Genomic DNA, 26,861 nt, shown 5'->3' on the forward strand with positions numbered 1-26,861 from the left:
GGGTTAAATGGAAAACGAATTTGGTTAATGAATTTTAATTTTTCTTTTATATTTTTTAAAAGCAACAACGATGAACGCTGGTTTTCCTCAAAAAATATACAACACGTAAATAATCATTAATTCGGAACAACGATGTAAATTAATTATTAAATGGCGTCGTATTTGGTTGGGCTCCTAATGCGAAATGACCAAAGTACACCCGTGTTAAGTTCCCGAGCTGTCGTTTAGGGTTAAACCCACTGTTATGAGTAAATTAGGGGTGTAAATCGGTCCGGTTTAGTTTGAGATGATTTTCGGTTCATCACCCCCCAGACTGGACCAAACCGAACATCCATTGGGACCGGTAGCTATCAGTTCGTTCGGTCTAGCCTAATTATTTTTTATTTTATTCTTCTTCTTTTTCAAATAAATTAATAAAAAAAATATTTAAATGACTAAATTAGAATTAAGTGAATTATTCATGTGTATTATATAACTAAATCATTAAAAAATATTTATATAGTTAATGATAATAAATTAGATAAAAATTACATCATTAACTTATATAATTACTATATAAAAATAATATCTTAAATTATTAAAAATATTTTTAAAATATATATAGGAGTTCGGTCCAAAATTTATAGATCTTGAGACCAAACCAAATTTTCTTGATCCATAATTTATGTGACTGAAACCGACCAATCTGGAGTTCAGTCTGATCCGATTGATTTTCCGATCTAGACCAACCAGCTTACAACCCTAGTTACGATAATTTTTTTTCCCATATTCTTATTAAATAAAAGACACTCTGAATGTGTCACCCATCACTCTGAATTGTGAGATTATTTTTATTTATTTTTTTACGAAACTTATATATTTTAAAATTAAAAAAAAATGGTTACTTGCGTATCAAGTGACAATATGAACTGTATGTAGTTTTGGAAGATTTTAATCTTTTATTATAGGATTTTTAAAATTATATGTTTTTCATCCATGAAAAATGATGGCAAAAAGCAGTATTTTCGGATCGTTTTTAGCAAGGATTGAAAATGATGCGAAATAAATCTATGTAATGGGTGATATAAACAAAAAGAAAATTATTTGACATTAATTTCTGGCATTATATATAAGGGATAAATAGAATTGTGACAACTTTGATCATTATTTTAAATAATGTAGTTCCCCATTATACTAATGATCGTTTTGGAAGTATTTTAATTGTTTTCTTAATTATAGACATAACAGTGAAATGCTCAATTGGCTTTCCTGTGACGGGACATAAAAAAAAAAAAACCCATGTGGCCTGTACAACCAATTGGCTTTTTAATGTCAATTAATACCTGAAACAATAATCATGGATTTTGCCAACTTGTCCATTTTTTTTTTTCTCCAAAAAGTTAAAAATAGATATATACTCTAACCACAAATAGATCACACAAAATAATCTCACAAATTGATATGACTTGATATGATTTATCAAATTATAAAATTACTTTTATTATAAAGTAAATATGACATCATATGAAGTCATAGTAATTTATGCCTTGTGAGTTTATTTCTGTATAATACATTTGTGGTTGTAGCACTCCTCTTAAAAATAAAAATAAAGACAACAAACAACACTTGGGGTTGTTCAAATGAAAATTCGATTGATTCCTGGTGCCTTGTTTACCTTACCACCAAACAAACTAATGACTACTACATCCATTCTCAAATTTCAAGTCAGGTACTTTTGCAACTTATAACTTAAATAAGCTAATTCTAGCCCGCTCTAACAATCACAAGTACCTCAGAAATTCTGTAAAATCAAATTACAACGTAATCCAGACATTAATTTTGAGGTTTCCACCAACTTCACCTCAAGTGCTTGGTTAATCAAAGCCATATTCCTATACAAGCAAGGGGCACACATCAGGCATCGATAAATCGGATGTCAAAGGTGTGGGGATGTATCTGCCACACATTTAAGGCTGCGTATTCCTCCAAACATTCTTTCAGTTGGGCTTCACTGTATCCCTGTTCAGAAGCAAACATTCGCACATTCAGAGGCCCTATTGTCTTCCATATATAGGACAAGCATTACTGTAATCCATGAAAGCTATAAAGAAATAGAACAATCTCAAGTTTGAAAACCCATTATTTCAGATACTGTATCCTCTCGATTGAATCCAAAGCAAGACTATAAATCACACCGTATCTCTTAATTCAGACATATTTTGATTGTCCTTGAAACCTTCCTGAATTTCATAGGAGTCAGATTTAACTCCTTTTATTTATGTTTTATTAATATATATATATATATTTACATGATATGGCTGGTTCAGTCTGGTCACTTATTCCTGTAGTTTCACATCCAATTCACTTTCAAAACCAATACCCAATTGCAAACAGAACTTTAAGTTTTTGAAGTCCTTGCAAATAGGACTCAACACTGGAATTCCGAGAACAAACCTTCCGAGATATCCAGTTGAGTGCATGAGCATAGCTCACATCCATCCTGTTAGTCCTTGCAGCTTCATCTCGCAAGATTGAATAGATATCTGAGACAGCATCCAGTCCAGATTTTTGACGCTCGTCTGAGTACAAAGAGAACTTCGACATCTGCATTAACCTAAGTGCTTCATCCACATCACTCTGAGCCACAGTATCAGAAAAACGGAGTCTTGCTAGTGCCTGTAAACAAATGAAATCAATTCCAAGTGATGAACTAAATACAAATGAGCCCTTCTATCCAGCTGCCTACACCGCACACCAAACTTGATTTTATTTTTTTTTAATTCCTACTAAACTAAAGGAATTCTTCTACTCATCATCCTTATACCACACACTTGCCAAGGAAAAAAAATAAAGAGGTAAAAAATAAAAGTAGGTGTGTGGTGTAGGAATGGTGAGTAGAATTTCCCAATATAGATAACTATTGCTTGCTTCACCCTATGCATGCCATTCAACCCTTATAATAACCAGGTAAAAGCTTGTTCAATCAATACAATCAAACTTACTATAATGATATCTTAGGGGTGGGCAGCAGGGCCCCACCTGCATCTAGGCCCCCCAGGGGGGGGCGGGGGCAAGATGAGGGTGGCCCCCGCCCTGCCCCCGCATATATAAGGGAACCCCCCCCCCCCCTTTTCACTTTTTCAATAGTTACTAATTTTCTCATTTCTGTTCTCGAATCTTCGAGGCTTCACCTCTTCTCTGTCGATCTCTCTCCCAAACTAAGTTTGCGCCTACTCCAAGACATCGTAGCCTTCATCCCTCTTCTCTCTCGATCTCTCTCCCACAGTTTTATGATATCTTTATGATTTGTTAGGGTTCCGACAGAAGGGATGAAGAAGAAAGACAAGGACTTGGGAACTGAGAAGAGGCTTCTAGACTCTGGAGGATCTGTTGAACTGTGTGTTGCAAAGTGATGAAGTTTGAAGAAGAAGAGGTCCAGAGGATACAACGTCGTGGAGCAATTTGTACCTGGGTAAAAGTTGTCGTTTAAGTCAGGGTGCTGTGCACCGTTTCTTGTTGAGGTGCTGCACACCATTTCAACACTTTCAATCACTTTTCCTTGATACAAACAGCAACCAAAAACGAGGTTCGTTTGCAGTCTCTCTTTCAATTGGAAAGGCTAGCCTTTTACTATGATCAACTTCGTATTCTTGAAGCTTTTGTTTTGCTTGTGGAGTTGTTTTCTTCCATACGACACCAACATGTCCGTGAGCTCCACAGTGGGCAAAGTAGTTGGGGGCGGGGGGGCGAATGGATGGGAGGTCCCCACCCCCGTGTAGCGGACGGGGTACTCCGCCCCCACATGAACGGGGGCGGATTGCGGGGAAAAATTCACTACCCCCGCTCATGCGGGGCCGGGGGACGGAGAAGGGGTGGCCCTGCCATGTAGGGGGTGGGTAGCACCCCTATGATATCTATATAAAATGGATGTACTTCGCAGATATGTATCGCTCCATTATGGGGATGAAACTTTAAGACAAGTTATCCAACTAACCCGGTAAAGCTTTGAACAAAGTATGCAAATTTCTACCCTACATTTTCAAATTGAAGATTTGGCCCTAGTCCATATCTAGAAAAATGCAAGTTGAAAGCATAAAATGCTGAGATCCAGATGTAATGAGGCTGTTTGCTTCCGCCTGGACCTAATATCCTGTCAATCTAATTCTATTTTGATAGTAGTTGATATAAAGTGAATGAAGCCGGTACTCACAGCTGATATCCGGAGAATGCTGAGCAGAGTTCTGACAGTTGTATAGGAATGTGGAGTATTAGATTTGGCTTCTTCTTGCCGAATGCTGGAATAAGCACTAGCAACATACTCCTCCAGTTCCCTTGGGACACAAGGAGACACTCTTCTGGCTGCTGAAATATAAGCACTAGGGAAAAACACATATTAAGTAGTGCAATTATGTTGCTTGTACAATATAAATAGTGTAGATATTTGCAAAAGAACCAACCACAGGCAGAAACTTTTACTCTGAATTAAACACGTGAAATTAGCTGACAAAGCCAAAAGAATTTTAAGAAAAAAATATGACAAGTCACAGTCTCTCTCAATGGAGAACCTGAAGAACGTGGTAGCAGGCATTGTAGCAACAAAACTTGGAAATACAAATATGTAGAATTATTGTCAACCATGAGTCACTAAACTTTGCTACAATCTAAAAAGAAAGCAGCCTAACAAAAAATAAAATACGCACAGCTTTATAAGAATCGCATCCACACAATTGATAATGAGGGTGATGTGAAAACCAAAAGCATGGATATATCCCATAACTTTCTGACAGCATAATTCCATAAGCAATAGAACTTTATAGGAGAAAACTCTCAATTTGGCAATCACTCTACTAAACTACCAAAAACTTGCAATGTAACCCCTCCATAAAAATTTTAGCATCAACCTTGCAAAGAAAATTTAAAATATTAAAATATATATATAAATGCTGAAAATTAAAAAAAATTAAAACATAAATTAAATAGTTTTTTTAAAATAAAAGAAACACGAGTTTTTTAAAATTAATCTAAAAGTTTGAAAAAAAAATTATGTTTAAACAAATAATGTTTTTGAATTTAATAAGGGTATTTTGTCATTGTTTGAGAACTTCTAGTGGTGTCTTAGAGATAATATATTGAAATCTTTTTGGTAGATTCAGGGGTTCTTGTGAATTGAGGGGGGTTTGTGTATTTCCACAACTTTACATAATGCAAAAGTTACTTGACCAGGTAGATATATCCGAAACAAATCATTTCTAAAATTGTCGGTAATAAATTTATTTTAATTATAAAAGTTGTGATATATACCGAAGAACAGATGGATCGAGGGGAGTGAAACCAAGAGCAGGAGATTCTCTATTCTGGTGCACATAGACCACATGCCTAGCCAATTCAAGATCACTATCAAGATCTGCTCGATCAAGGATCAGCCATAGAAGGTCAAATCTTGATAGAAGGGCTGGAGGAAGATTAATGTTTTCAGCTGGAGTTCTTCGTAGGTCATATCTTCCCCTACACAAAATTATGACCTTACTGTAAGTGTTTGCATTGAGGACCATTTGAATAAAGAGACATAGATAATTTTGTCTGCACTGGAAAATTCACTCATGCGAGCAGGATGTGGTAAAAGACCAGAAAGGGTAAAAATTGACTATGAAAAATAGAAAATTTGTACCAAGCTGGATTGGCTGCAGCCAGAACAGCAGTTCTTGCATTCAGGGACGTAGTGATTCCAGCCTTGGCAATGCTGACAGTTTGCTGCTCCATAACTTCGTGTATCGCAGTTCGATCTGATTCATCCATCTTGTCAAACTCATCAATGGCACATATACCCATGTCCGCTAGCACCTGAATATAGTCAATGCTTCTGTATTGAATCCAAGAAATCCTTGAAAAAAAACTAGATTGAAGAATTTTTATTGTAATGATGACTTAAAGCTTCAGTTGTTTTAATGAAGTGTCAACAGCAAAGGCAGCATGTTTGGATACAATAAGGTGCGGTTTGGATAGTGAGTTGAGATGAAAGTTGAAAATTGAATAAATATTGTTAGAATATTATTTTTTAATATTATTATTGTTTTGGGATTTGAAAAAAGTTGAATTGTTTATTATATTTTGTGTGGGAATTTGGGAAGGTTGTAATTATAAGATGAGATGAAACAATTCTTGTATCTAAACCGGGCCATGTATCTTAGATGCACACATACAACACAAGTATCCAGAGATTGTCATGCTATCTAATGCTAGAATAAGCATCCAGTGAGTGTCAACTGGCATGGAAGAAAAAATGTAGTGTCTCACCAAAGCTCCTCCTTCCAGGACCATCTCATTTGTCACTGGATCTTTCTGAACGGCAGCAGTTAGACCAACTCCACTGCTTCCTTTGCCAGTAGTGTACACGCCCCTGGGAGCTACATTAATTATGTGCTTAAGAAGTTGACTCTTTGCAACCCCAGGATCACCCATCAAACATATATGTAAATCTCCTCTAATCTGCAGTGAAGGGAAAAATATCACAACTTTTGGTTGTACCAGCTTGTCATATCTGCATAGCAGTTAGCATACTTAATTTGAATAACTAGTGTGGGAGCAGAATAGCCAGGACACAGAGGACTGTGGTGGGAGTGTGGGTGGGGACATGAGGGAACTAAGATAGTTTCAATCTTATCAGTTGATGCAGTACTTCTGAAATGACAAGGAGAATATAGCCTGCCAAACTTGGCTATTTTAATCAGCTCGCAACATGATTCGTTTACCTTCATTCCATCTTTCAACTTTCGGTGAGGAGCACCCACAAGGAGAAGAAGTAGAGCTTTTTTTATATCTTCATGTCCAAAAATTTCAGGTGCCAATGATCTGGACAGCTTATTATAAATATCACCATCCTCAGCTAAACGTGCAATTTGTTCTTCCTCATCTCCTCTAAGTTCATACCTGCAGTACAATACAACTGAGTCACAGGAGTCCTTGATCCCCTAACTATTGACAACCTCATCTTATCAGGTAAAAAACAGCTTAAAGTTAGGCAACTGCCATGAAAAATATATCTATAATCAAAGATAGAAAACAGAGAGAAATGAATAAATTAATATACAAATACTCAGACAAATACTTTTCGATGAAGACAGGAAAAAAAGGGTGAGCAAAGGGTATTTGAAAGGATGATTAAAAATTTTATCAAACCATTGATTTTTTTTAGGGCTTTTTGGTAATTAAGAACTGAAAAGGAATAAAGAAAAAAACTGAGAACTACTAATGGCTTACTCTTCATATTTTTTCTTGAAATGTGTGACAGACATGGCCTCTAAGTATGTATCTGCAACTAAGCCAGCACGCATTGCTCTAAACCCAGTGTATGGAATGGGGAGAAAAATCCCAGAAAATTCAATAACATCACCCGGGGCTACCTGATTATGTTCAACAAGACAAAAATAAGGATCTAAAAAATTAGTAGCAGACAACATGAAAACTTAAAGGAATCATGATATCAAGATCTGCAACAGTGCATTTTCTATAAGGAAAAAGAGAATACTCTAATCAGAGGACGCAAACTTGAAAACTGAAATTTGTCACCACTTTATGAGTCACTTATTTCCATGTCAGTTTACATTTCTATGTATGCTTCTAACTTATACAGATAGTCAATTCAAACCTCCTCTGGAGCATTTTCACCCATACTGAACTTATGGTTTTAATTAAAACTTGTTTCACCATACATGCCACTACTAAAAACGTAAATTAAATATTATCCCACATGAATATCAGCGGCAGAGGTGAATGTCATTTTATTACTTCAAGAAAAAAGTAATGTTCGCCCGCTAAAGAGAGTACATGAAAATTGACCCAAGGACAACCAACCTTTCTTGTGAGTTCTCCCCTCAAATGGACAGTCATTGTTCGTGGAATATGACCTTTTGGAACATGTTCAGCCAACTCTTGAATTTTGGCCTGCAATTGGACCATGTCACAAAGGTGAAGGGAAAATAAATATTATTGAATGAGAATACCAAAAAAATGAGCAACCATGTTAGAATAAAAATATGAATATAGAATGGCTATTTGCTATGAACATGATAATCTCCTTTTAGCGAATGATTCAGTGTATAGTAAAAACCTCTTGAAACTTCAAAAACTTTGATGCCCTGAGCTGCAGAATAAGGTTCCCCTTTGTTTTGTTTGTCACACATCGCTTGGATGGACACTCAAACAGGGGCATGAAAACTCGAGCAGTCACTTCCTGTAAGGCACAACAAAAAAGAATAAATAAATCAACTAAAGCACTGTACAAAAAAGACCCAAGTGGATTTCCAAAACACTCTGCAACATTGGAAAGGAATGAAAAAGAAAGAACAACTTGGAAACGTTTGGGTTTGATCTTGCTGATTAAAAATTTCAAATTGAACAATATAATATTGATAGAAGGGGAACACATAGACGTGAGAGACCCTCAGTATGGCAGTGAATAAATGTCATGTAAGATAGCTGAACAATGTAGCAAAAGAGACAATTACCTGGTAAATTTCAAAACCGCAGTCTTCACATGTATACACGGCTACCTGCATTAACGGTTTCACATCTGAGCAACGCGTGACAATACCAGATATCCTCACAAGTTGGCCAATGTATGAAGCCTTGACCTCCCTGATAGTATATGGACGTCCCTTTGATGAAGCTCTTATATAAACTTCACTGGAACACAAACAAAAAGTAATTAACAATATCCGCAGTATCTCACAGTAGAATAGTAGATACAGAAATGAACATTATAGTACCAATATTTACTAAATCAATGTGATTGGTACTGGAATAACAACTGTATAAAAATTAGAAAAAGATGTCACAAAATCATATCAGAATTAGAATTTAGCCTCATATATGGACCTAACAAGACTTTAATATACTCCAACCATGAAAATTTTTTCTTCAAGAAATGTGTTGTAGTCATGTAATCCAAACAACAAATAGCTGAGATTTTTTTAAAATTGGTATAGCTTTAGTATTATAGTCCGGAAACTGCATCCTTAAAAAAGATTCATTGTTCGTATATTAGTCAAACTATAACAATTTCTCCATTTGCGTACAACAGCCAAGGATTATCCATTTGTAATAAAAAAAAAATTGGATAATCGCCTTGAACTTACAAGTAGCGTTTGATTTCTGGAGGCATTTTCTGAAGTGGATCAGAACCGTCCATATTCTCCGGCCCTTCATCAGACCTTTGTGTCATCAATATGTCATGATCATCATCCGTAAAGGCCTCCGTGGGTTCTGGCATGAGCTCATCAATTGCCTCGGCAAAAATCCCAATATACCTTCGGGTATTCTCAGTAATGCGTCTGAGAAATTCTTCATCCAAGTCCTTGTACTGATAATAAAAATGAATCAAGGTTTCAAATATAAACGTATAAAATTCAACTATTTCACGAGTAAAACAAAAGGGAGAGAATTTTACATTAAACAAGTCCTCGAGATCAATCTGAACTGCTCGGATTTTACGGTTCGCGACTTCTTGCTGAAATTGGGTAAAAATTAGGGCTAATCTTCGTGCAAAACAAACTACTTATCACTCTTCGGTGAAACTCCTGAGTTCTTTTAGTTGCAAGCTCTATATGGTTGCTGAGGCAGCTCAGTAACAAAATAGTCGTAATTTATAATATACAATTCAATATGCCAATAATGCTTGAAGCTGTTGTACTCCATGTTCGAGATAAAGACAAAATGCGAGACTAGATTTCAGCTTCGTTGTTCTGCTTCAATTTACCAGCAGCCAAACGAAGATCTAGGGTTTTAAAATCGTGTTTTCCTGTAAACGAGGAGAGAGAGAGAGAGAGAGAGAGATCTTACAAGGATGTTCATGTACTTTGCTTCGCCAATTGCATCAGCAAAGTTAGAAAGGAACTCTTTCGCCAGAACTGTGAAATAAATTTAAATAATTAAGGAAAAAAAAACAATGTGAGAAAAAGGGAGAGAACAATGAGAGGCGTTACCTTTGTCCGTGCTGAAATCGAGGCCCTTCGCCATGTTCATGGTTTACCTGGTGCGAGAGAGACAGAGAGAGAGAGAGAGAAGTGGGGGGTTTGCCGTTTGGCGGCAAAAATGAAGAGGAATGCCTGGGCTAGAGAAGAATTTAGGCGGGAAAATGAGCCAGGTAAGATGCTCTATAGGATGGCAATTTTTCTTTTTTTTTTCTTTTTTAATGTGGGCGCTGTAACATGGCGGGACAGAGATCGGGTCTTGATTGAATCTTAGGGTATGGCCATATGGGACCCAAAAATACCAACAAAAATGTGGCTGCTGGGATTCGAGCCCAGGTCTCCACGGCCACAACGTGGAATTCTTACCACTAAACTACAGCCACCGTGTTATGCTAACTTGAACTCTTTTTAAATATACCTCTTCATTATATGTATGATATTCACCATGCCTTCAACAAACCCAGTTCTTCATTTGTAAAACCATTGACGCATGAGAACACCCGAAGTTAAAAGTTTTCGATACTCTATTCCTAAAGTTCCAGCTGTTTTAGTAAGTTTCTATTTATCTTAACACAGTTCGAACCATTCTATTCTTTGTACCCGGAGTCAGTTATTCATTTCTTGTTTTGATCATGATTGCTGAATTTGTACCCAGTGAATAAAGGCAAGAGACTGATAAAACTCAATTTCAAACAAACCAATGCAAATCTCAATTGATTCGACAACCAAACCAAATCATACGTTATAGCCTGATTCAGTGGGATTAATCTGCAAATACAGAATGATAGGAGGAGGAAGAACAGAAAATAAAGCTGCCATATCCCGAATATATAGCGATTGCTTTCAACTATACAAAAGTCATGAGCAAGAGGGCTATCAAGTTATCGAAGGTTGAAAAGATTCCCCCCCTTCTCTTCACATAGTGAATTACAGCAAAAGGTACAAGCAGCAAAAGGTACAAGCGAAGCTTACAATGTGCTTCTCACGTCACATACCAAGAGAGACGACTCTTTTTTTTTTTTTTTTGCTATAAAGGGTGCATGTCCGACTGAAGAATACTTGCACTAAATTGCAGACTGAAACCACTCTTCTCGAAGACATTCCATATCGACACGATTGGAGAGCAACTATAGGCCTTGAAAATGAACTCAACTGACCCCAGTCAAAGAAAGATGTCAGTGACAACTATGGATAATCATTCTTTTGTTTTTAAGATGTATGGTTGAGACATCAATGAAGCAGAATATGAGGAAGGAACGCAGTCCAAGGAATGGAGAATTAAAGGTCATTACAATCATCGGTCTTGCCCCCATCAGATGTTTATGGAGTGACTGGATTCTGATGCCTTGTTTTGGCCAACTTTGCCTGTATGAGTCTGTCCAAAATGGGGGGCTCCAAAGGAATTGGGTCAAGACAACGCTCTGAAGCATTAACAATCACCTGCCAGACAGAGCAACCCCAAGACTATGATTTATTGTCTTCATAAATTATCTTACATTAAGTTCTGAACTAACAAGTAAACATACAAAGATGGTTTACTTCATTTCTCTTGATATTTATCACACGAATGAATCTTATACTCCAATAGAGAAATGAATCTTATACTCCAATAGAGAGTAATGGGAGGTCAAATATTCAGAAGCTAGAGTCAGACTCTTTTTTCTTTTACCTCGTCGAGAAGAAAGTCAATCACAGCTTGATCTTCAACAATTTCCTTCACAGGAGTCCGTAGGAACTGAATATCTAACTGAATCTGTTGGAATCCACTCCGATTGAAAGTCTGGAGTCGGACAAATTCTTGCAAACTTTTAAGACAAAGTTTTACTATTGTTGTCACCACTGACTCCTGCAGTTTACAAGCAGCTCAGTTCATGTTGTCTATATGCCACCATAATTATTTTCTTCACCAGTCTGCGAGGATTCAATACCTGTGTATATTCCACTTTTGTGAAAATTTCAATTTTTTGCTTAAACAATTTTGCTAGATGGGTTTCCAAAAGCTGGCTCCTGGCCCTTTGGGTACTGGACCGACTCAACTTTTCCTCTCGTAACGGATTGCTCCTTGATGAGTTAGTGCTTCCATTGCTGTCATTGCGACGATGCCTTCGCAGCCCTTCAGGCAAAATCTGCTTTACTTCACATCCTGTCGCTTCAAGCTAGTAAAGGAGTCAAAGTCAAAAGGTGTGGTTAATTCTACTCTCAATTAATTTGTATGCATAGATTCATGCAATACAAACTCGGATGGAATAATTTAACAAAAACAGGCAGCCATGCATAGCTTCTCCAATCTTAACATTTAACTGGAAAATAATTAAACACAGATACATTAAAAATGAAAAGCTAAGATATGCTGACCTCTTGGAGAAATAAATCAACAAACATATGAACTTCTCTGGGCTCCTTATGCTGTGCAAATTGTAAAAATATCAGTGAAGACAAAAAAACCAAACCATTCCAATGCTGGCCATTTTCTATCGAAGAAACAGAACATAGTCAAAAAGCACACCCACCTTGACCCAATTTGGTGTCGTAAACCTCTTCTTCAGGAGAAGGGATATCCTTTGAGTTCTCATATTAATATACTGAAAAGAAAAAAAAATGATTTGTCTCTAGTCAAATTTTTGAACTATATATAACATAATCAAAACAGACCAAAGCCCAAGGCACACATGGAGAAGATAAACGAGACTGGGAATGGGAAGTGACAACACCAGGGTAACATTCATGTCGAACTCTTAATTAACATTTAACCCAAATGGCAGGAACACATTTCCAATTTCAAAGTGGATTTTGCATTCTATAAAGACGCAGATGGACATAACGCCAATTTGCCATCTGCTATCTGGGAACCATTATTGGTTTCAAAAGAGAGACAGCAATGAGATTATGAAGATATGATGTCATCTACTAATCCAAAACCTACTTTTTTGTTCCCTTATCTAATATCATAAATGAAACAACAAACCAAACTACAGAAGTTTTAAATCATACAAGGTGCAGAAACTTCTCTCCAGCTGAACGAAATATTCGACAAATTTCTCCAGGAACAAATGCAGGCCCATGCTCATAGCCTCTAGCACCACCACCAGAAAAGGAAGCCGCAATTTCCTGACAAGTAGAACATGAAACTTCAACACAAGCCCCTGAGGACTAAGACAAATAAAATTGCAGAAATCAGTGCTTCAAAAGCAAATGTTACAAAACAATCAAACGGCTCCTTGCCTCAGTGATTTTTGGGATTGCAGTTTGTTCAATGAAAACAGAAACTTGAGCCAGAACCAGGACAAGGCCAGCAAAAGCTTTGTCAACTTGTGTCCCCTCCACAAAACCTTGATCTTGACTGACTGCATTATTTCCTCCTGAGAGCAAAAGGAAGTGATCATCAAGGGCCCCGAAGAAATCTTGAAATCCTTCTTGAACCAAATCAATAATCAAGGGTTTCAGCTGAACTAGTAGCTCCAAGTTGTCTTCTATAATTTGGCGGAAGTCCTGGGGGAAACACAGATGAGGACAACTCAAAACCCAAATGACTAAGTATGCAAACATATAACAAGAAGAAGGTTTCACAGCAATGATGTATAAAAGGTGAAAGTACTCAAAAACAAACCCAATGAAAACTGGGGATTTTTCCTCACCACTTGCCAAACAGTTAAATCATTGTCCCAAAATCATTGGATACAGTTGCCAAAGTTTTTTTTTTTTTTTTAAAGAGAGAGGGTGGAGTGGGAGACAGGGGAAGAGAGAGACCACAGCATGCATGTTGAAATATTGGATGCTCGTTTATAATAATATCATTCACCAGCAGAATAGAACTACCCATGACACCTGCATGTGCATGCAAGTGCATTTCTTCATTTAAAAAATATGCAAGTACATTTTTTAAAAGCATCTATATTACCACTAAAACATCCATACTGCCTTGAAGCACTGCTCTTTTGCTGGCCTCCAGGGCAGTCTGCAATGAATACTCCCCCACCCCCTCCTTTTGTTTAACATGAACTTCTGTAAGGGAATCTGCCATCTCAAACAGAAGTTAACTCAGAACTTTGAGCCTCTTGGATTAGAAGATTGAAACAACATGAATCAAGCTATGATTTTCAAGTTCTTTTCTGTTTGGGTCAAGTTAAAACTATAAAAAAAGCATCAGAAATAACCTGAGATATCATGTAGAAGATGAGAAAATGTGCTGGCAACATACTGTTTGACAGCAACCTTTGCAGCCTGAAACCATATAGGGACAATCAGCGTACTAAATACACCCATCAACATGAAACTATTGATAATATTCAAAATCAGGGAGCATGGAAGAAATGCACGTAAAATTAGCATTCAGTAAATAGGCCACACGATTTAAAAAGAAAACCTCCAATGAATAGTTAGGGAGAGCAGCCTCATGTAACACTTCATCCATCAGGAGCACATCTGTCCAAATAATTCCTGCATGCAAATTGGCAAGCATCAAAACAAATCAAACTCAGTTTGCATAATGAGTGTAAACTTAAACCTAATATTGAATTATTTTCATCCAACCCACAATAAAACTGATAAGAAAGCTAGAGTCAACTTTATTCCATAATTAAATAATATTAATGTTTTGATGCATCATCCAACTTTCATAGACTATGAAATGGAAGAAGGTAAAGAAACCCTCATTCCTTTATTTGGTTTGCAGGGATTTCCATGGACATGACGATTAGAAACAACATTTAATATGGCCAACTAACACCGGATACCTTACCCTATATCACCCAGGTTAAACATATCCATAGGTAACACTGAAAAGCTTGGAGCTCCATTACACCCTATGAACATGAAAGCTAGCATCACCACCACCCAACTCCACAAACATCAACTTCGACATAGCAGCACAAGAAAAGTTCCAAATGCTTGTTGTGGTCTGTCACAATTCAGTACGTCTTCCCTAATCCCTATGTCAGGACTCTGGACCCTCAAGTTCCCACCAAATGAATCTAGTGTTGGAGAAGCCAAGCCACACTCCTTATGCTAAACAAGGTTGTCACCCTCGATATGGGCAAACTTATCAATGAAGATGACTCCCTCTATGTCATCAAATCCATTCAGCATCCCTCCCTTATCTCAAATTAAATAATCGCCTTATACATCAAAGACATTGTCACCAAGCTGGCTGACGTAAAAAATTAGTCAGCTCACTAAATTCATCACATTGGCCCAATGAAATTACTGGATGCATTCCCATCATGCAAATTCCACCCCCATCTCTTTTGCAATGATCATACTTTTGATCCCCCTTGAAACCCCCCGCCCCTCCACCACTTCTCTTGTATTGCTAAAAGAAAACACTACACCAAGCATCCAAAAGGGAATACGTCATGCATAATCCGAGTCGGTAGGCCTTGCAAATTAGCCCAAGCAGATGATAACGCTAGCATGAATAGAATTGAAGCTACTTATAAAAAAAAAATGAATAGAATTGAAGCTGTGGATATTGCCACAAGGCCCTTCTATAGAGCTCTGTTGGTATATTTTGATGCATTTTTACACAATGAGAGATGGACCATTGGATGAAAGCATTTGTGCAACCAGTTTGTTAAGCGGGATTACATGTACTGGTTCAAATAGCTATTAAAATATATAATGGTGTAGAAGTCAGCGCAACAAAGTTATGTAGGGTTAAAGATAATGCAAAAGCATGATTGTTTGTTCCACTTACGAAGAACATGCAGCAGATCTGTAGAACAAATACGTTTCTTTACATATTCCTCAACTGCTTCAAAATGCCTAAAGAAACAAGACCCTGTCACATTCCTTGAGAAAAATTTTGCATGCTTCTATGCAGTTCAATCAGTCCAAAGAAACAATGAGCAGAGACCATAAACAGTTTGGAAATTAAAAAAAGATACTCCCTTACTTGGTAACCACGCCTTGTGAAAGTTTAATTAGTTGGCTTTCTGAATCAGGAAATATTATCCGATAAGCACGGATAGCCTCTGCAAACTCGCGAACTGAGGCCTATATTTAGAAAATCATAGAAATATTATTTCATTAGTGCAATAATTGTTTACAGGCAGCTAAGAAAGTGAGACTCACCCTAACTACAACTAGAGAGTCATCATGGAGCACATAAAACAAAGAAAAAATGTTTTTAAAAAAATCCCAAGTTGCTTCAAAAGAACAAAGAATAAGGAATTTCTATTCAATGCCATAAAATTGACTACTTCATTAGAGAAAAACTGTCACAAATTACCTCATGAGTAGCAGCAGGAGCCGATCCAGGATTGCTTTCTTCTTGAGAAAGATCCTTAGGATCTACTGAAGCATTACTTATTTCTTCAGTCTTAAGCTGAAGGTCTGCAAGAGATTGTGCCAACTTGTCCAGTAGTCTAGCCTTTAAGCTTTCCACCTGCCAGGATATGAGAAATATGTTATCCTATGCACACTGATATATCAGAAGATTTTCATAATATTCGCTTTTTCACTTGAACAGGTAAAGCTCCACATTTATACCGCAAAAAACTACAAAATGAAGGCAATATAGGGTTTTTACAACAGTAACAACATGTGAACAGTCCTCATCAGTTCACCATATAAGTCTCAGTAAAATATCCAGAAATAGAACTATTCCATTATATATTCAACACTTCTCTTTTATTCAAAAGACAGAAGAACAGCTTATAATCAGTGGTCAGTACAAACCGGAAAATCTAACTTTTTAAGAAGCACTGCAGCCTCTGCTCTTGCTTGTATAGATTCAGAATCCGAGAATAGCTTTCCCTGAGAAAAGCAAAACATAAAATGTCAACTTAGGAGACATGTTTCCAGATATAGTGATGACTATCAGGAACCTGTGCAGCATGAAATACTTTTCTTTACCCATCAGTGCCATCACCTTTTTATGTACAACCTATGGCTGCTAACAGGATGGAATGGTTATGTTTAAAAACCTCGGGCATACAAGTATATCCATAAATGTAAGTCCTAATTTCACTCTTTTTTTCTTCTCTCTCTTGGGTAAGTGGAGAACTTGGGAGTCAAGAATTCTACGAAAATTTTGTCCAATGAACCCAAAAATACAAGTCATGCAGATTAACCATGACGTGAGAATTTGGCCTATTCAGATATAAACGTCCAAAACGTATTGGATTCTCTTTCAGATGGGCCATGAAAGGGGATAGAAGTCAGGATTGCCAACAAATTTATGAATGGGTTTTTTGAATGATGTGAACAAATGTGTCTGTCTTCACTCATACAAAATTAAAGCAACTTGTAGGGCTCCCTTTCAACAGATTTTCAATCTTCTTTTCTTCATTTGTGGGTGCGTATGAGTGAGTATGGGAATGGGAATGAGTCTGTTATGGGCTTGCCCGTGGACAGCACCTCAAAACTCCCAAATCTCATGTGATTTGATTCAAGAAGCTCTACACTAGTGTAATGCTACTTCCAGCCAGTTCACTTGAAGAAATTCTCCACCTTAAGAATCACATTCGATTTTAAAACAACCATATACAATAAATCCTCATCCCGCATTCTAGAATGCCGGTACTTCAAATGTCAGATACTAATATTGGACAGGACAAATTAAGACTTCCTTCAACTATTCTAAGGCATTGTTTACACACTTACCATTGTTTATCATCCTATGGATTAACATATGGATATATGATTCAAATGCACATAAATACAGAAAGATCACTGGTAATTACATGATATCATCCAAATACAGAGAGCATAAGCACAATAGGAAATACCTTTAACAACAATCCACTACCAAAAATAGGACAACAGACAATCATATGAAAACTTTTAAATTCAGTAGAAGCTGATTGGTAGCTTATCCAATTACCAATAAGATAGTTCTTTTTTATTGATAAGTTGCACATGCTGAGTGGGTAGTGAGCTGATGATGAGAAGAACATTAATCAATTCAGGTATTAACTATAAATCATCTATTTCTTGATATGAAGTAAGTGTAAAGTTTATATATATTTATCTTTGATATTGAAAATCAAATCCAAGGGAATGTTTCAATGACACGTGAAATAATGTCCCACTAGTCTCCTTTTATGGGTTTATTTTGACTTGGGGCTTCACCCATGACAACCTGACTGGCATAAAATGAAAGGACAATATACCTCCAAGTTCTTTATAATTATAGCCATGGCTTCTTCAGATGCTCGTTTACAATCCTGGAATGATGAATCTCCATATGCCTAGTAGAAAGAAAAAAGAGAAGAAAAAGGAACATTTCACCAATGGTGTAGATATTTCAATTGAATAGAAACTAAAGGAATTTGTAGAAAGATTGGTCCAAAAATCAAAACACCCTGGTGAAGAAAATATAACCTTAAAAATTGGCATAGCTCCAGTGTAGAACCTGACTGCATCAGCATAGGCCTCTGATTTGATGCACTTTCCAAGCCTAGCAGGTAGATCATAAATGAACTGCCCTTCATCACAATTTACAAAGATGAAATCTGAGTAACTCATATGCGGAGAACTCCAAAACTTACATACAAGTATCTAAATGAATCACATAAACATGCTGTGAGCATGGAGGAGACAACTACCATTTATTACCACTTACCACAACAAATTTCAATACAAGGCCCCCACAAATGATTAATGAGCTGCAACTAGCATTGCTGGAAAGTAAAATAGTAAATATTTAAACACATCACCCCCGCCCCCCGGTTCTTCCAAAACAGCAACAATGCATGATATCCAACTATTATTATCAACTAGTATGGCTTACAACACGTCATCACTGGAGAGCCTGTAAGTTCACCAATCAATTGGCTTGTATCAAGATGGTCACTATGAACTGGGTTATAGATTGTAAGGATTTTGATTTTCAATTATTTTTCCACCTATAAGAATAGCCGGTATACCTTTATAAATGTAGCATTGGACCATTTTTAAACTCTCTCTCTCCTAAAACTCTCTCTGTACACATGAACTTTTTTCTTTTTTGCACTGCATCCTATAACGTTTCTTCTTGTTGATGGTGCTATGATAACTGGATTTTGAGTTATTGTGGTGATTAAGATGGTTTGTCCTGTAGAGGTGGTGATTGAATCCAAATGTTTTATTTTGTCAAAGGCTGGGGGTGGACTGCTGCGAGTCACCGAAAGAAACTGGAAGACAGAACATGCGGTTCTGTTGGGTCCATCTTCATTGCAGTGGCTTGGGAAGGTGTTAGAGGAGAGCGTGAAAGGAGGTGTATTCAGGAACTAGAGAAGGATATTGTAGTTTTATTGCTCAGCGTTGCTCAAATCGTAGAGGGAGATATCTTGAGGTTGCTGAGTATAACCAGGGGGGAGAAGGAATGTCTTATGCATTCCAGAATGTGAGAATGGTTGTGGGTGGAGGAAGATGCGGGAGGTGTTGTTAGAGTCGAGAAAGGAATTTCTTAGGGGAGGTCAGTCGAGTGTTGTCAAGGGGGCGATGAGGCACCAAACACGGTCGTATAAGGAGGCACACTCTATGACGATGCCGAACGTGGTGAGGAAAGGTGACGGTGGTGTGAGGGGCTCTGTCAGGGGACATGGGCGTCGCGAGGCTCCATCGAAGCCGTACGATGCGTTGAGCCACTCCCATGGCAGAAGTTATGTGGCATGTCAGGAGGCATGGGAGGTCTGTAGGATGCTGTTGGAGGTGCAGGAGCAGTTACGGCTTCTGCAGAAGGATATGGCTGAAATACTTGATGTTGTCTATCTGTTTAAGGTAAGGGACGAAAATGGGGTTTTAAAAGGAAAATAGAAGGCAACGGGTGATGGGCTTAGAAAAGCCCAGAGTGAGGCCCAGCAGAAAGTTAAAGTGGGTAAGGAACGGGTTGTATGGCGTCAGATGGGTGGGCCTACTCGGACTAAGGCCAGACAGAAGGCATCGATGAGCTCGGGCCCTTGTGATGGGCCTGGGCAGTCTAAGCCCAAGGCCCATTGTGATGGGCTTGGGATCGGGGTGAGTTTTTCTCAACCCATGGCAGTTTCACGCTGCATTGAGAGCCCTAACCCAGCGTGTCCCGCCATGTTACACAGTCTCAGCTTCGTGCCGGAAAGCTTGCCATCAGCGGAGGATCAGGTGGAGGTTGCACAGATGTCACCGACGGAAGGAATGGAGGTCAACGATGATGGTTCGCCGGTGTATTAGTGCACAAAAGGCGTTGGTGGAGTTCGGTACGCGTTTCTCTCCCCCAAAGGAAGCTCAAACGTCGCCGATGATTGGAGGAGACGCGGGTTTGGCTCCGGCGAACCTGTCTGTCAATTTGTATAAGGATTTCGAGTTGGCTGAGGAGGATAAAGATTCGATCGACCTTATGCATTCAGTGGAGGATGAATTTTTTCTCCTTGAGGCCTGCGATCAGGTGGGCTTGGATTGGATTTCGGTGGGTGAAGAGTTTCAGAATTTTCAAATTAATAGGAGGGGGATTCCTATTCCATTAAACTACTGTTATCCAAACCAAGCCTCAGATTGGGTCATAAATAAGGTGAAAGAGATCTAACATTATGTGGGGATTAATTGTGAGGGGTATGAAGAGCAGTTCATAGCATTGTTAACTGCCATGAAAGCTGGACATCAACAAAAAAGTAAGGGGGACTCGAAGAAAATTCGGGAGTTTAAAAAATTGGCGTGGTCGATGAATTCGGAGGGGAGCTCCAGTAGGAGTAAGGTAAAAGGGAAAGGGCTGGTTGTTCCTAAATGAAGCCTGAGATTGTGTCTTGGAATGTGCGTGGGCTCAACGAGGTATATAAGCGCCACCAGGTTCGATATTTGCTTCGTGAGTGGAAAGCGGACATTGTTTGTTTACAGGAGACGAAGCTGAAAATGATAAATAGGAAGATTGTGCAAAGTTTATGGAGCGGTATTCATGTGGATTGGGTATACTTGGCCTCTATAAGGGCATCGGGAGGAATTGGGGTGATGTGAGATAGGCGGGTGGTGGAAAAAGTAGAGGAATATATAGGGAGATATATGAAAGCGTGCTCTTTTAAAAGTGTGTCCGATGATTTCTTATGGGTTTTTGCAGGTGTGTATGGATGATTATTGTGGGATCAACTAGTAGGGGTACATAGTTGGTGGGATCTTCCATTGAGTATTGGGGGTGATTCAATGTTGTGAGATTCCAAAGTGAAAGCTTCGGAAGAAAAAGATTGAGGCCTGCAAGCTTGGAGTTCTCAGTGTATCTTTGACTTGAATTTGATAGACCTTCCTCTCGCAGGGGGCCCAGCCACATGGTCAAATAACCAGACCTGGTCTCGCTTGGATTGTTTTTTAATTTCACTTGAGTGGGAAAGCCATTTTCCAAAAGTATGACAAAAGCATTTGGTACACTTAAATTCGGATCATTGGCCTATTTTGCTAGATTGTGGAGGCATTCATAGTGGTAGACGATACTTTAAGTTTGAAAATATGTGGCTGAAATCATAAGGTTTTGTGGATAGTGTTAACCAATGGTGGATTTCTTATCAGTTCAATGGTACACCCAGTTTCATTTTTGCAAACAAACTGAAAGCCTTAAAAAGAGACCTAAAGAAATGGAATAAACAGTCTTTTGGAAACGTAAGGGAGAACAAAAAGATCAAGTGGATGGAAATTAAGGAATTAGAAAGACTCCAAGAAGGGAGGCCACTTTCTGAGGAGGAGCAATCACAAAGAACTGTGCTGGTCGTAGATCTTGAGTGGATTATTTTACAAGAAGAAATGTCTTGGCGACAAAAGTCAAGAGCACTATGGTTAAGGGAAGGGGATCGGAGTACGAAGTTCTTCCATCAAATTGCAAACTCGCATAGAAGAAACAATAATATTGAGGTACTGAAAATTGAGGAGGTGGAGTGCAGGGAAGAGGAGGTTATTAAAGATCTGTTGTTGATTTCTTTGAGAAGCTCCTTACTGAGCAGGTGGGGTGGAGGCCTACTCTTGATGGGTTGGTATTCGACACTATTGAGACAGGGGATGTAGCTAGGATGGAGAGGGCTTTTGAGGAGGAAGAGGTGTATGATGTAGTAAGAAATATGGTAAAAGATAAGGCTCTCGGACCTGATGGTTTCTCTATGGGCTTTTTCCAAGAATGTTGGGAGGTGATAAAAGAAGATCTTTTGAAGGTATTTCAAGAATTGTACTCGGTTGGAAAATTTGAGAAAAGTCTTAACACCACTTTTCTTGCATTAATACCTAAAAAGGTGGGGGCTAATGAGATTATGGATTATCGACCTATTAGCTTGTGAATGGAGTCTACAAGATTATTTCTAAAGTACTTGCTAATCAGTTAAGTGTGGTGTTGGGGAAGATTGTAACTAAGCCCTAAAATGCATTTGTAAATGATAGACAGATTCTTGATGTGGTTCTAATTGCCAATGAATGTCTGGACAGTAGATTGAAGGCTGGGAGTTCAGGGATAATGTGCAAGTTAGATATGGAAAAAGCGTATAATCATGTTAATTGGGATTTTCTTCTATATTTATTGGGTAGGTGTGGTTTTGGGGAGAGGTGGAGGTCCTGGATCAGCTGGTGTATTTCCACGGCAAGATTATCTGTGTTGATCAATGGCAGCCCAGAGGGTTATTTTCCGAGTTCTCGTGGTCTGAGACCGGGGGATCCGTTATCTCATCTATTTTTATTATTGTTATGGAGGCACTAAGCAAGATGATCTCGGCTTTGTTGGCTAATGGTTTTGTAAGTGGTTTTCAGTTTGGATCCTCGAGTAGGGGTTTTCCTACTATTTCTCATCTGTTGTTTGCAAATGATACGCTTATTATGTATGAGGCCAATCCAGATCAGTTGCGTGTTGTGAAGGCGCTGCTTCTTAGTTTTGAAGTTGTGTCTAGCTTAAAAGCGAACTATGATAAATCCAAGTAGGTGCCAATTGGGGGAGTCCAGAATGTCCGAGAGTTGGCTGGGATATTGGGTCGTAAGATAGCGTCTATTCCTATGACGTACATGGGACACCCGTTGGGTATCAATTCGAGGACGTGCTCGATTTGGGATACAATGATTGAAAAAATAGAGATGAGACTGGCAGGATGGAAGAAAATGTACTTGTCGAAAGGGGGCCGGATTACGTTGATCAAGAGTACACTTTCTAATCTACCCTCTTATTTCTTATCCTTATTCCCTATACCGGCAAGTGTGGCCGGTAGACTTAAGAAGCTAAGAAAGATTTCATGTGGGGTGGTTCAGGAGAGGAATTTAAATTTCAATTAGTCAAGTGAGAGATGGTTTGCCGTCCTATCTCTAGTGGCGGGTTGGGTATTAGAAATTTGAGGTTGTTTAATCGGGCGTTACTTGAAAAATGGTTGTGGCGATATAGTAAGGAACCGGAAGCCTTATGGAAAGCAATGATCGAGAACAAATATGGTAGTTTAGGGGAGGGTTAGTGTACTAGAGAAGTTAGAGTCATCTATGGAGTGGGGCTATGGAAACATATAAGAAGAGGGTGGGAGGCCTTCCATCATCATACTCGGTTTCAATTGGATACAGGGTCCAGGATCAGATTTTGGAAGGAAGCTTGGTGTGGCAACAGTGCTCTTCAAGATTTGTTTCCTATATTTTTCCTGATCGCAAGTGACAAAGATGCCACAGTGATGGAGGTTATAGGAATCTCGAGTGGGAGTACACATTGGAATATCGATGGGCGGCACAAGACTGGGAGATGGAGAGTTTTGATTTGTATAGTCTGTTGTATTCTTATCGTCCAAATATCTAGCATGAAGATGGTTTGTGGTGGAGTCCTGCAGGGAGAGGGGTATTCACAGTTCAGTCCTTCTATAAGGTTCTCACACAAGAACCTAAGACACAGTTTCCTTGGAAAAGGCTTTGGAAGAACAAGGCTCCACCCATAACCTCTTTCTTTGTGTGGACAGTTTCCTTAGGCAAGATTCTCACTACGGATAATCTCATAAAGAGGAGGATAATCTTTACAGATTGGTGTTGCATGTATAAAAGTGGTGGTGAGTTAGTGAATCATCTACTTTTACATTGTCAGGTTGCTAGGTCTCTCTGGCATGAGGTGTTTAAAAGAATGGATCTAGCGTGGGTGATGCCAGAATCTGTGGTGGAATTGTTGGCGTGCTGGATCTCCATTCGAGGTGTGCAACAGATCAAAGCGGTTTGGAAAATGATTCCGATTTATATCAAGTGGTGTTTGTGGCAGGAACGTGATGAGCGGACATTTGAAGACAAAGAGAGATCTATGGTGGAGCTTAAAGTTTTCTTTATTAGAACTCTTTGTACTTGGGCAATTGCTGTGAACTTTAATGACATGAACCTTCATGATTTCTTAGTTTCTAATGCACCTGCGTAGATAGGGCATAATGAATTTTGCAATTGGCAGTTGTTGCCCATTCTTGAATTAATAATATTTGTTTACTTATGCAAAAAAAAAAATTAGCTTGTATCAAAGCTGGTACAAAGAATCTGTTAACTTTGTTATATATTATATGTGTCCTTCTCATTGGTAAATACTTAATAAGCTTGGCAATGGATATTCTAGGAGCTTAAGTTCACCTCTAGTGATGGAAGAAATTTTCATCAATCAAAGATAATATATATATATATATAACCATGCCGATCCCGCCATAAAAGATTTAATTATATCTGCTGCTATAATACCTGAACTTTACGAAGAAGGTTACGAGTGCGATGCAATTTCTCTACGTGTTCTCTCTTTTCAAAGAGCGAAGTGTTCACCCCATCACTTCTCGATTGCACAGACATTATCTGAATCCACAAGAAAAGTATATGTGATTCCAAATCCATGCTTCTGTTCCAACTTTACCATAAAAGAAAAATGCCATTCAACAAAAATGCAAATACAGAAAACTTCTACATACCTTCTCAAGAAGCTGTTCCATATTTGACTCCATGCCTACGATATTACTATTCATCCTGTACAAGATACGAAGTTACGCTTGAGATTTCATATCAAGGGCATTCGGGACCCAAAAGAAATAGAACAAGAGAAATCAGAGATCCACACCACCAAATGTGGCATCAACATCTCGGAAACATTTTCCACAAACTGGATAGCAGGGGTTGTAGCCACAATTCCACAATCACGTAGAAATGGAAAGAATTACCTCTTAATCGTATCGGTAGCACTGATGAACTTGTTATAATTCTCATACACTAACATTTGTAGGTCAGTGTCAAGATTCTTTATCTCGGCCGCCATTTCTACATGCCTCTGCAGAAGCCTTTCTAAATTCGACTTGTGCACCTGCGAATTCGAGAGAAAACATATCAAGGGATCAAGACTTCCCATTATCAACTCCAACTAAATCTTCAATAACATCACAAAATGCATCGCAATCGGACAGATTAACCTCCCTAATTCAACCGAATACCCATGATGTGAGACTACCAAAAAGTGGTACAATAACAAAACAACTCTATCTCATTACACCCAACAGATGGCACTTTTTAGCATCCATTCCCATGTGAACGGCGCACTCTAGCTTCTGAACAAAAGCAGTAAATCACAACGGCAACGTTCAGGTATACAACAGATCAGAGAAGGATAGGGAGTACCAGGAGATTCATGTACTGGTCGGGATCGAAGGAGGAGGAATTTATGTCGTCCAGAGTGGTTCGTTTGGACGACGAGGACGTCGTATCGGAGGAGGAGGACATTGAAGGATCGGGGGAGTAGAAGCTCGAGAGCAGATCTCTCATCCGCTTGGCCTTGTCGTCCAGGGGAACATCGTCGACCCCCATTTCCGCCTCGGATTTTCGGTTGCTCAGAGTTGGTTCTTTCTAGACTCCCTATCAGAGATTTGGTTTGGACGGACTGGAGACGATGTCGTTTGGCTACTATCCAGAGTCCAGACTCCAGAGACGGGTTAGATTCGGCGAAGTTACATGGAAGAGTTGGGAAGTAGAGTTAATACAGCATGCTTTACTCTGTAAGGCCCCAACTTCGTCGTATTTACTCGAATCATTTTTCGTTTTTGTTTTTATACGCTTCGATTCGAGACTCATTTTATCTTATCATATTATTATAATTTTTATATAAAATATAATAAATAATTTAATTTTTTAAAATTTTAAAATAAAAATTATATTTAAAAATTATATTTTAATAATATTTTATTTAATTTTTAACAAAACATATCATCTCATTTAAACTGCGTAATCAAACGATTTTGTTGTTACACTTAGAGCCAATTTGGATTTGAATCTCACTACTATTCACTATTATTCATAAATTTCAACACATAAATCTTATTACTATTTACAAATCATCTAAACTAATCTCATATCATCTCCAAATCTAAACGGAATTTTTTTTTAATAAAATAATGATAAAATCTTAAATAATAATAAATAGTATGTAAAAAATAATAATAAATAATAGTGAATTGTTCTCAAAATATTTGAAAGTATCTTGACATCCAAATTAGGTCTAGAGGCTTGTTTGGTTTTCAAGATTCTCTTATTATTATTATAATTTTTTCAATTTTTATATAAAAAATAATAAATAATTAAATTTTAAAATTTTAAAATAAAAAATTATATTTTAATAATAATTTATTTAATTTTATCATTTCTTTCTTTTCTTTTTCATACTTAGTAAGTTCTCTTATTAACTTTGACTATATTATTAAAAAAAAAAGAATACAAAAACTTTGACTGTAACTGTCCGCCCGACCCAAGTCAAATTTTCGAAATAGTTCCGAACGGAAAAGTTCCTGCCAAATTTTTTGACCGGAATAATTTTTCAAAATATTGAGACTTTCAATTATATTTTTATTTTAATCAAAATTTAATGATGTTGTTTAACACATCTTACGAGATTATTTATAGAAATAGAGGAAAATACTAATTGATTAAGGAAGAGAATATTAGTGAATTAATATTTTTGTTACTTTTAAAAAATATTTAAAACTATGTAAAAAATGATTAAAAATAAATAAAAAAAAGTGCATTTGCACTCATCGG

The 26,861-nt window shown here is 37.8% G+C and overlaps 2 protein-coding genes and 1 non-coding gene across 3 annotated transcripts; all 3 read right to left on the bottom strand.

The window, feature by feature from the left end:
* Positions 1–1,668: 1,668 nt before the first annotated feature.
* On the bottom strand, positions 1,669–10,146 carry LOC109009939 (DNA replication licensing factor MCM7). Its single transcript, XM_018990609.2, has 15 exons — positions 9,960–10,146; positions 9,817–9,884; positions 9,425–9,484; positions 9,114–9,337; positions 8,484–8,661; positions 8,087–8,209; positions 7,831–7,920; positions 7,237–7,379; positions 6,729–6,906; positions 6,274–6,465; positions 5,648–5,820; positions 5,281–5,484; positions 4,190–4,355; positions 2,434–2,655; positions 1,669–1,998 (listed from the first exon to the last, which is right to left on the bottom strand). Exons 1-15 carry the CDS (start codon positions 9,997–9,999, stop codon positions 1,894–1,896), a joined length of 2,166 nt encoding a protein of 721 aa, XP_018846154.1. The 5' UTR covers positions 10,000–10,146; the 3' UTR covers positions 1,669–1,893.
* A 112-nt stretch (positions 10,147–10,258) lies between these two features.
* TRNAH-GUG lies at positions 10,259–10,330 on the bottom strand. The gene has a single exon. It is a non-coding gene; the product is annotated as a tRNA-His (tRNA).
* Positions 10,331–10,685: 355 nt separating this feature from the next.
* LOC109009940 (vacuolar protein sorting-associated protein 51 homolog) lies at positions 10,686–25,793 on the bottom strand. Its single transcript, XM_035695689.1, has 20 exons — positions 25,452–25,793; positions 25,001–25,140; positions 24,755–24,809; positions 24,534–24,641; positions 18,270–18,368; positions 18,059–18,136; positions 16,623–16,700; positions 16,174–16,329; positions 15,838–15,938; positions 15,640–15,707; positions 14,311–14,384; positions 14,102–14,168; positions 13,846–13,961; positions 13,170–13,436; positions 12,939–13,055; positions 12,458–12,529; positions 12,303–12,353; positions 11,876–12,103; positions 11,617–11,793; positions 10,686–11,387 (listed from the first exon to the last, which is right to left on the bottom strand). Exons 1-20 carry the CDS (start codon positions 25,635–25,637, stop codon positions 11,268–11,270), a joined length of 2,358 nt encoding a protein of 785 aa, XP_035551582.1. The 5' UTR covers positions 25,638–25,793; the 3' UTR covers positions 10,686–11,267.
* Between the last annotated feature and the right edge of the window lie 1,068 nt (positions 25,794–26,861).

Source organism: Juglans regia, chromosome 11 (genome assembly GCF_001411555.2).
Source record: "Juglans regia cultivar Chandler chromosome 11, Walnut 2.0, whole genome shotgun sequence".
Taxonomy (NCBI): Eukaryota; Viridiplantae; Streptophyta; class Magnoliopsida; order Fagales; family Juglandaceae; genus Juglans; species Juglans regia.

Excerpts from the sequence above, each read along its gene's own strand:
- LOC109009940 (XM_035695689.1), bottom strand. The coding sequence starts at position 25,637 with ATGGGGGTCGACGATGTTCCCCTGGACGACAAGGCCAAGCGGATGAGA. Across the intron at positions 15,708-15,837 it reads TCACAAGGCGTGGTTACCAA|GCATTTTGAAGCAGTTGAGG; the intron begins GTAAGGGAGTAT and ends TTGTTTCTTTAG. Across the intron at positions 13,056-13,169 it reads CAATCCCAAAAATCACTGAG|GAAATTGCGGCTTCCTTTTC; the intron begins GCAAGGAGCCGT and ends TCTACTTGTCAG.
- LOC109009939 (XM_018990609.2), bottom strand. The coding sequence starts at position 9,999 with ATGAACATGGCGAAGGGCCTCGATTTCAGCACGGACAAAG. Across the intron at positions 8,210-8,483 it reads GCGGTTTTGAAATTTACCAG|GAAGTGACTGCTCGAGTTTT; the intron begins GTAATTGTCTCT and ends TGTGCCTTACAG. Across the intron at positions 6,466-6,728 it reads AGTTGAAAGATGGAATGAAG|ATTAGAGGAGATTTACATAT; the intron begins GTAAACGAATCA and ends CCTTCACTGCAG.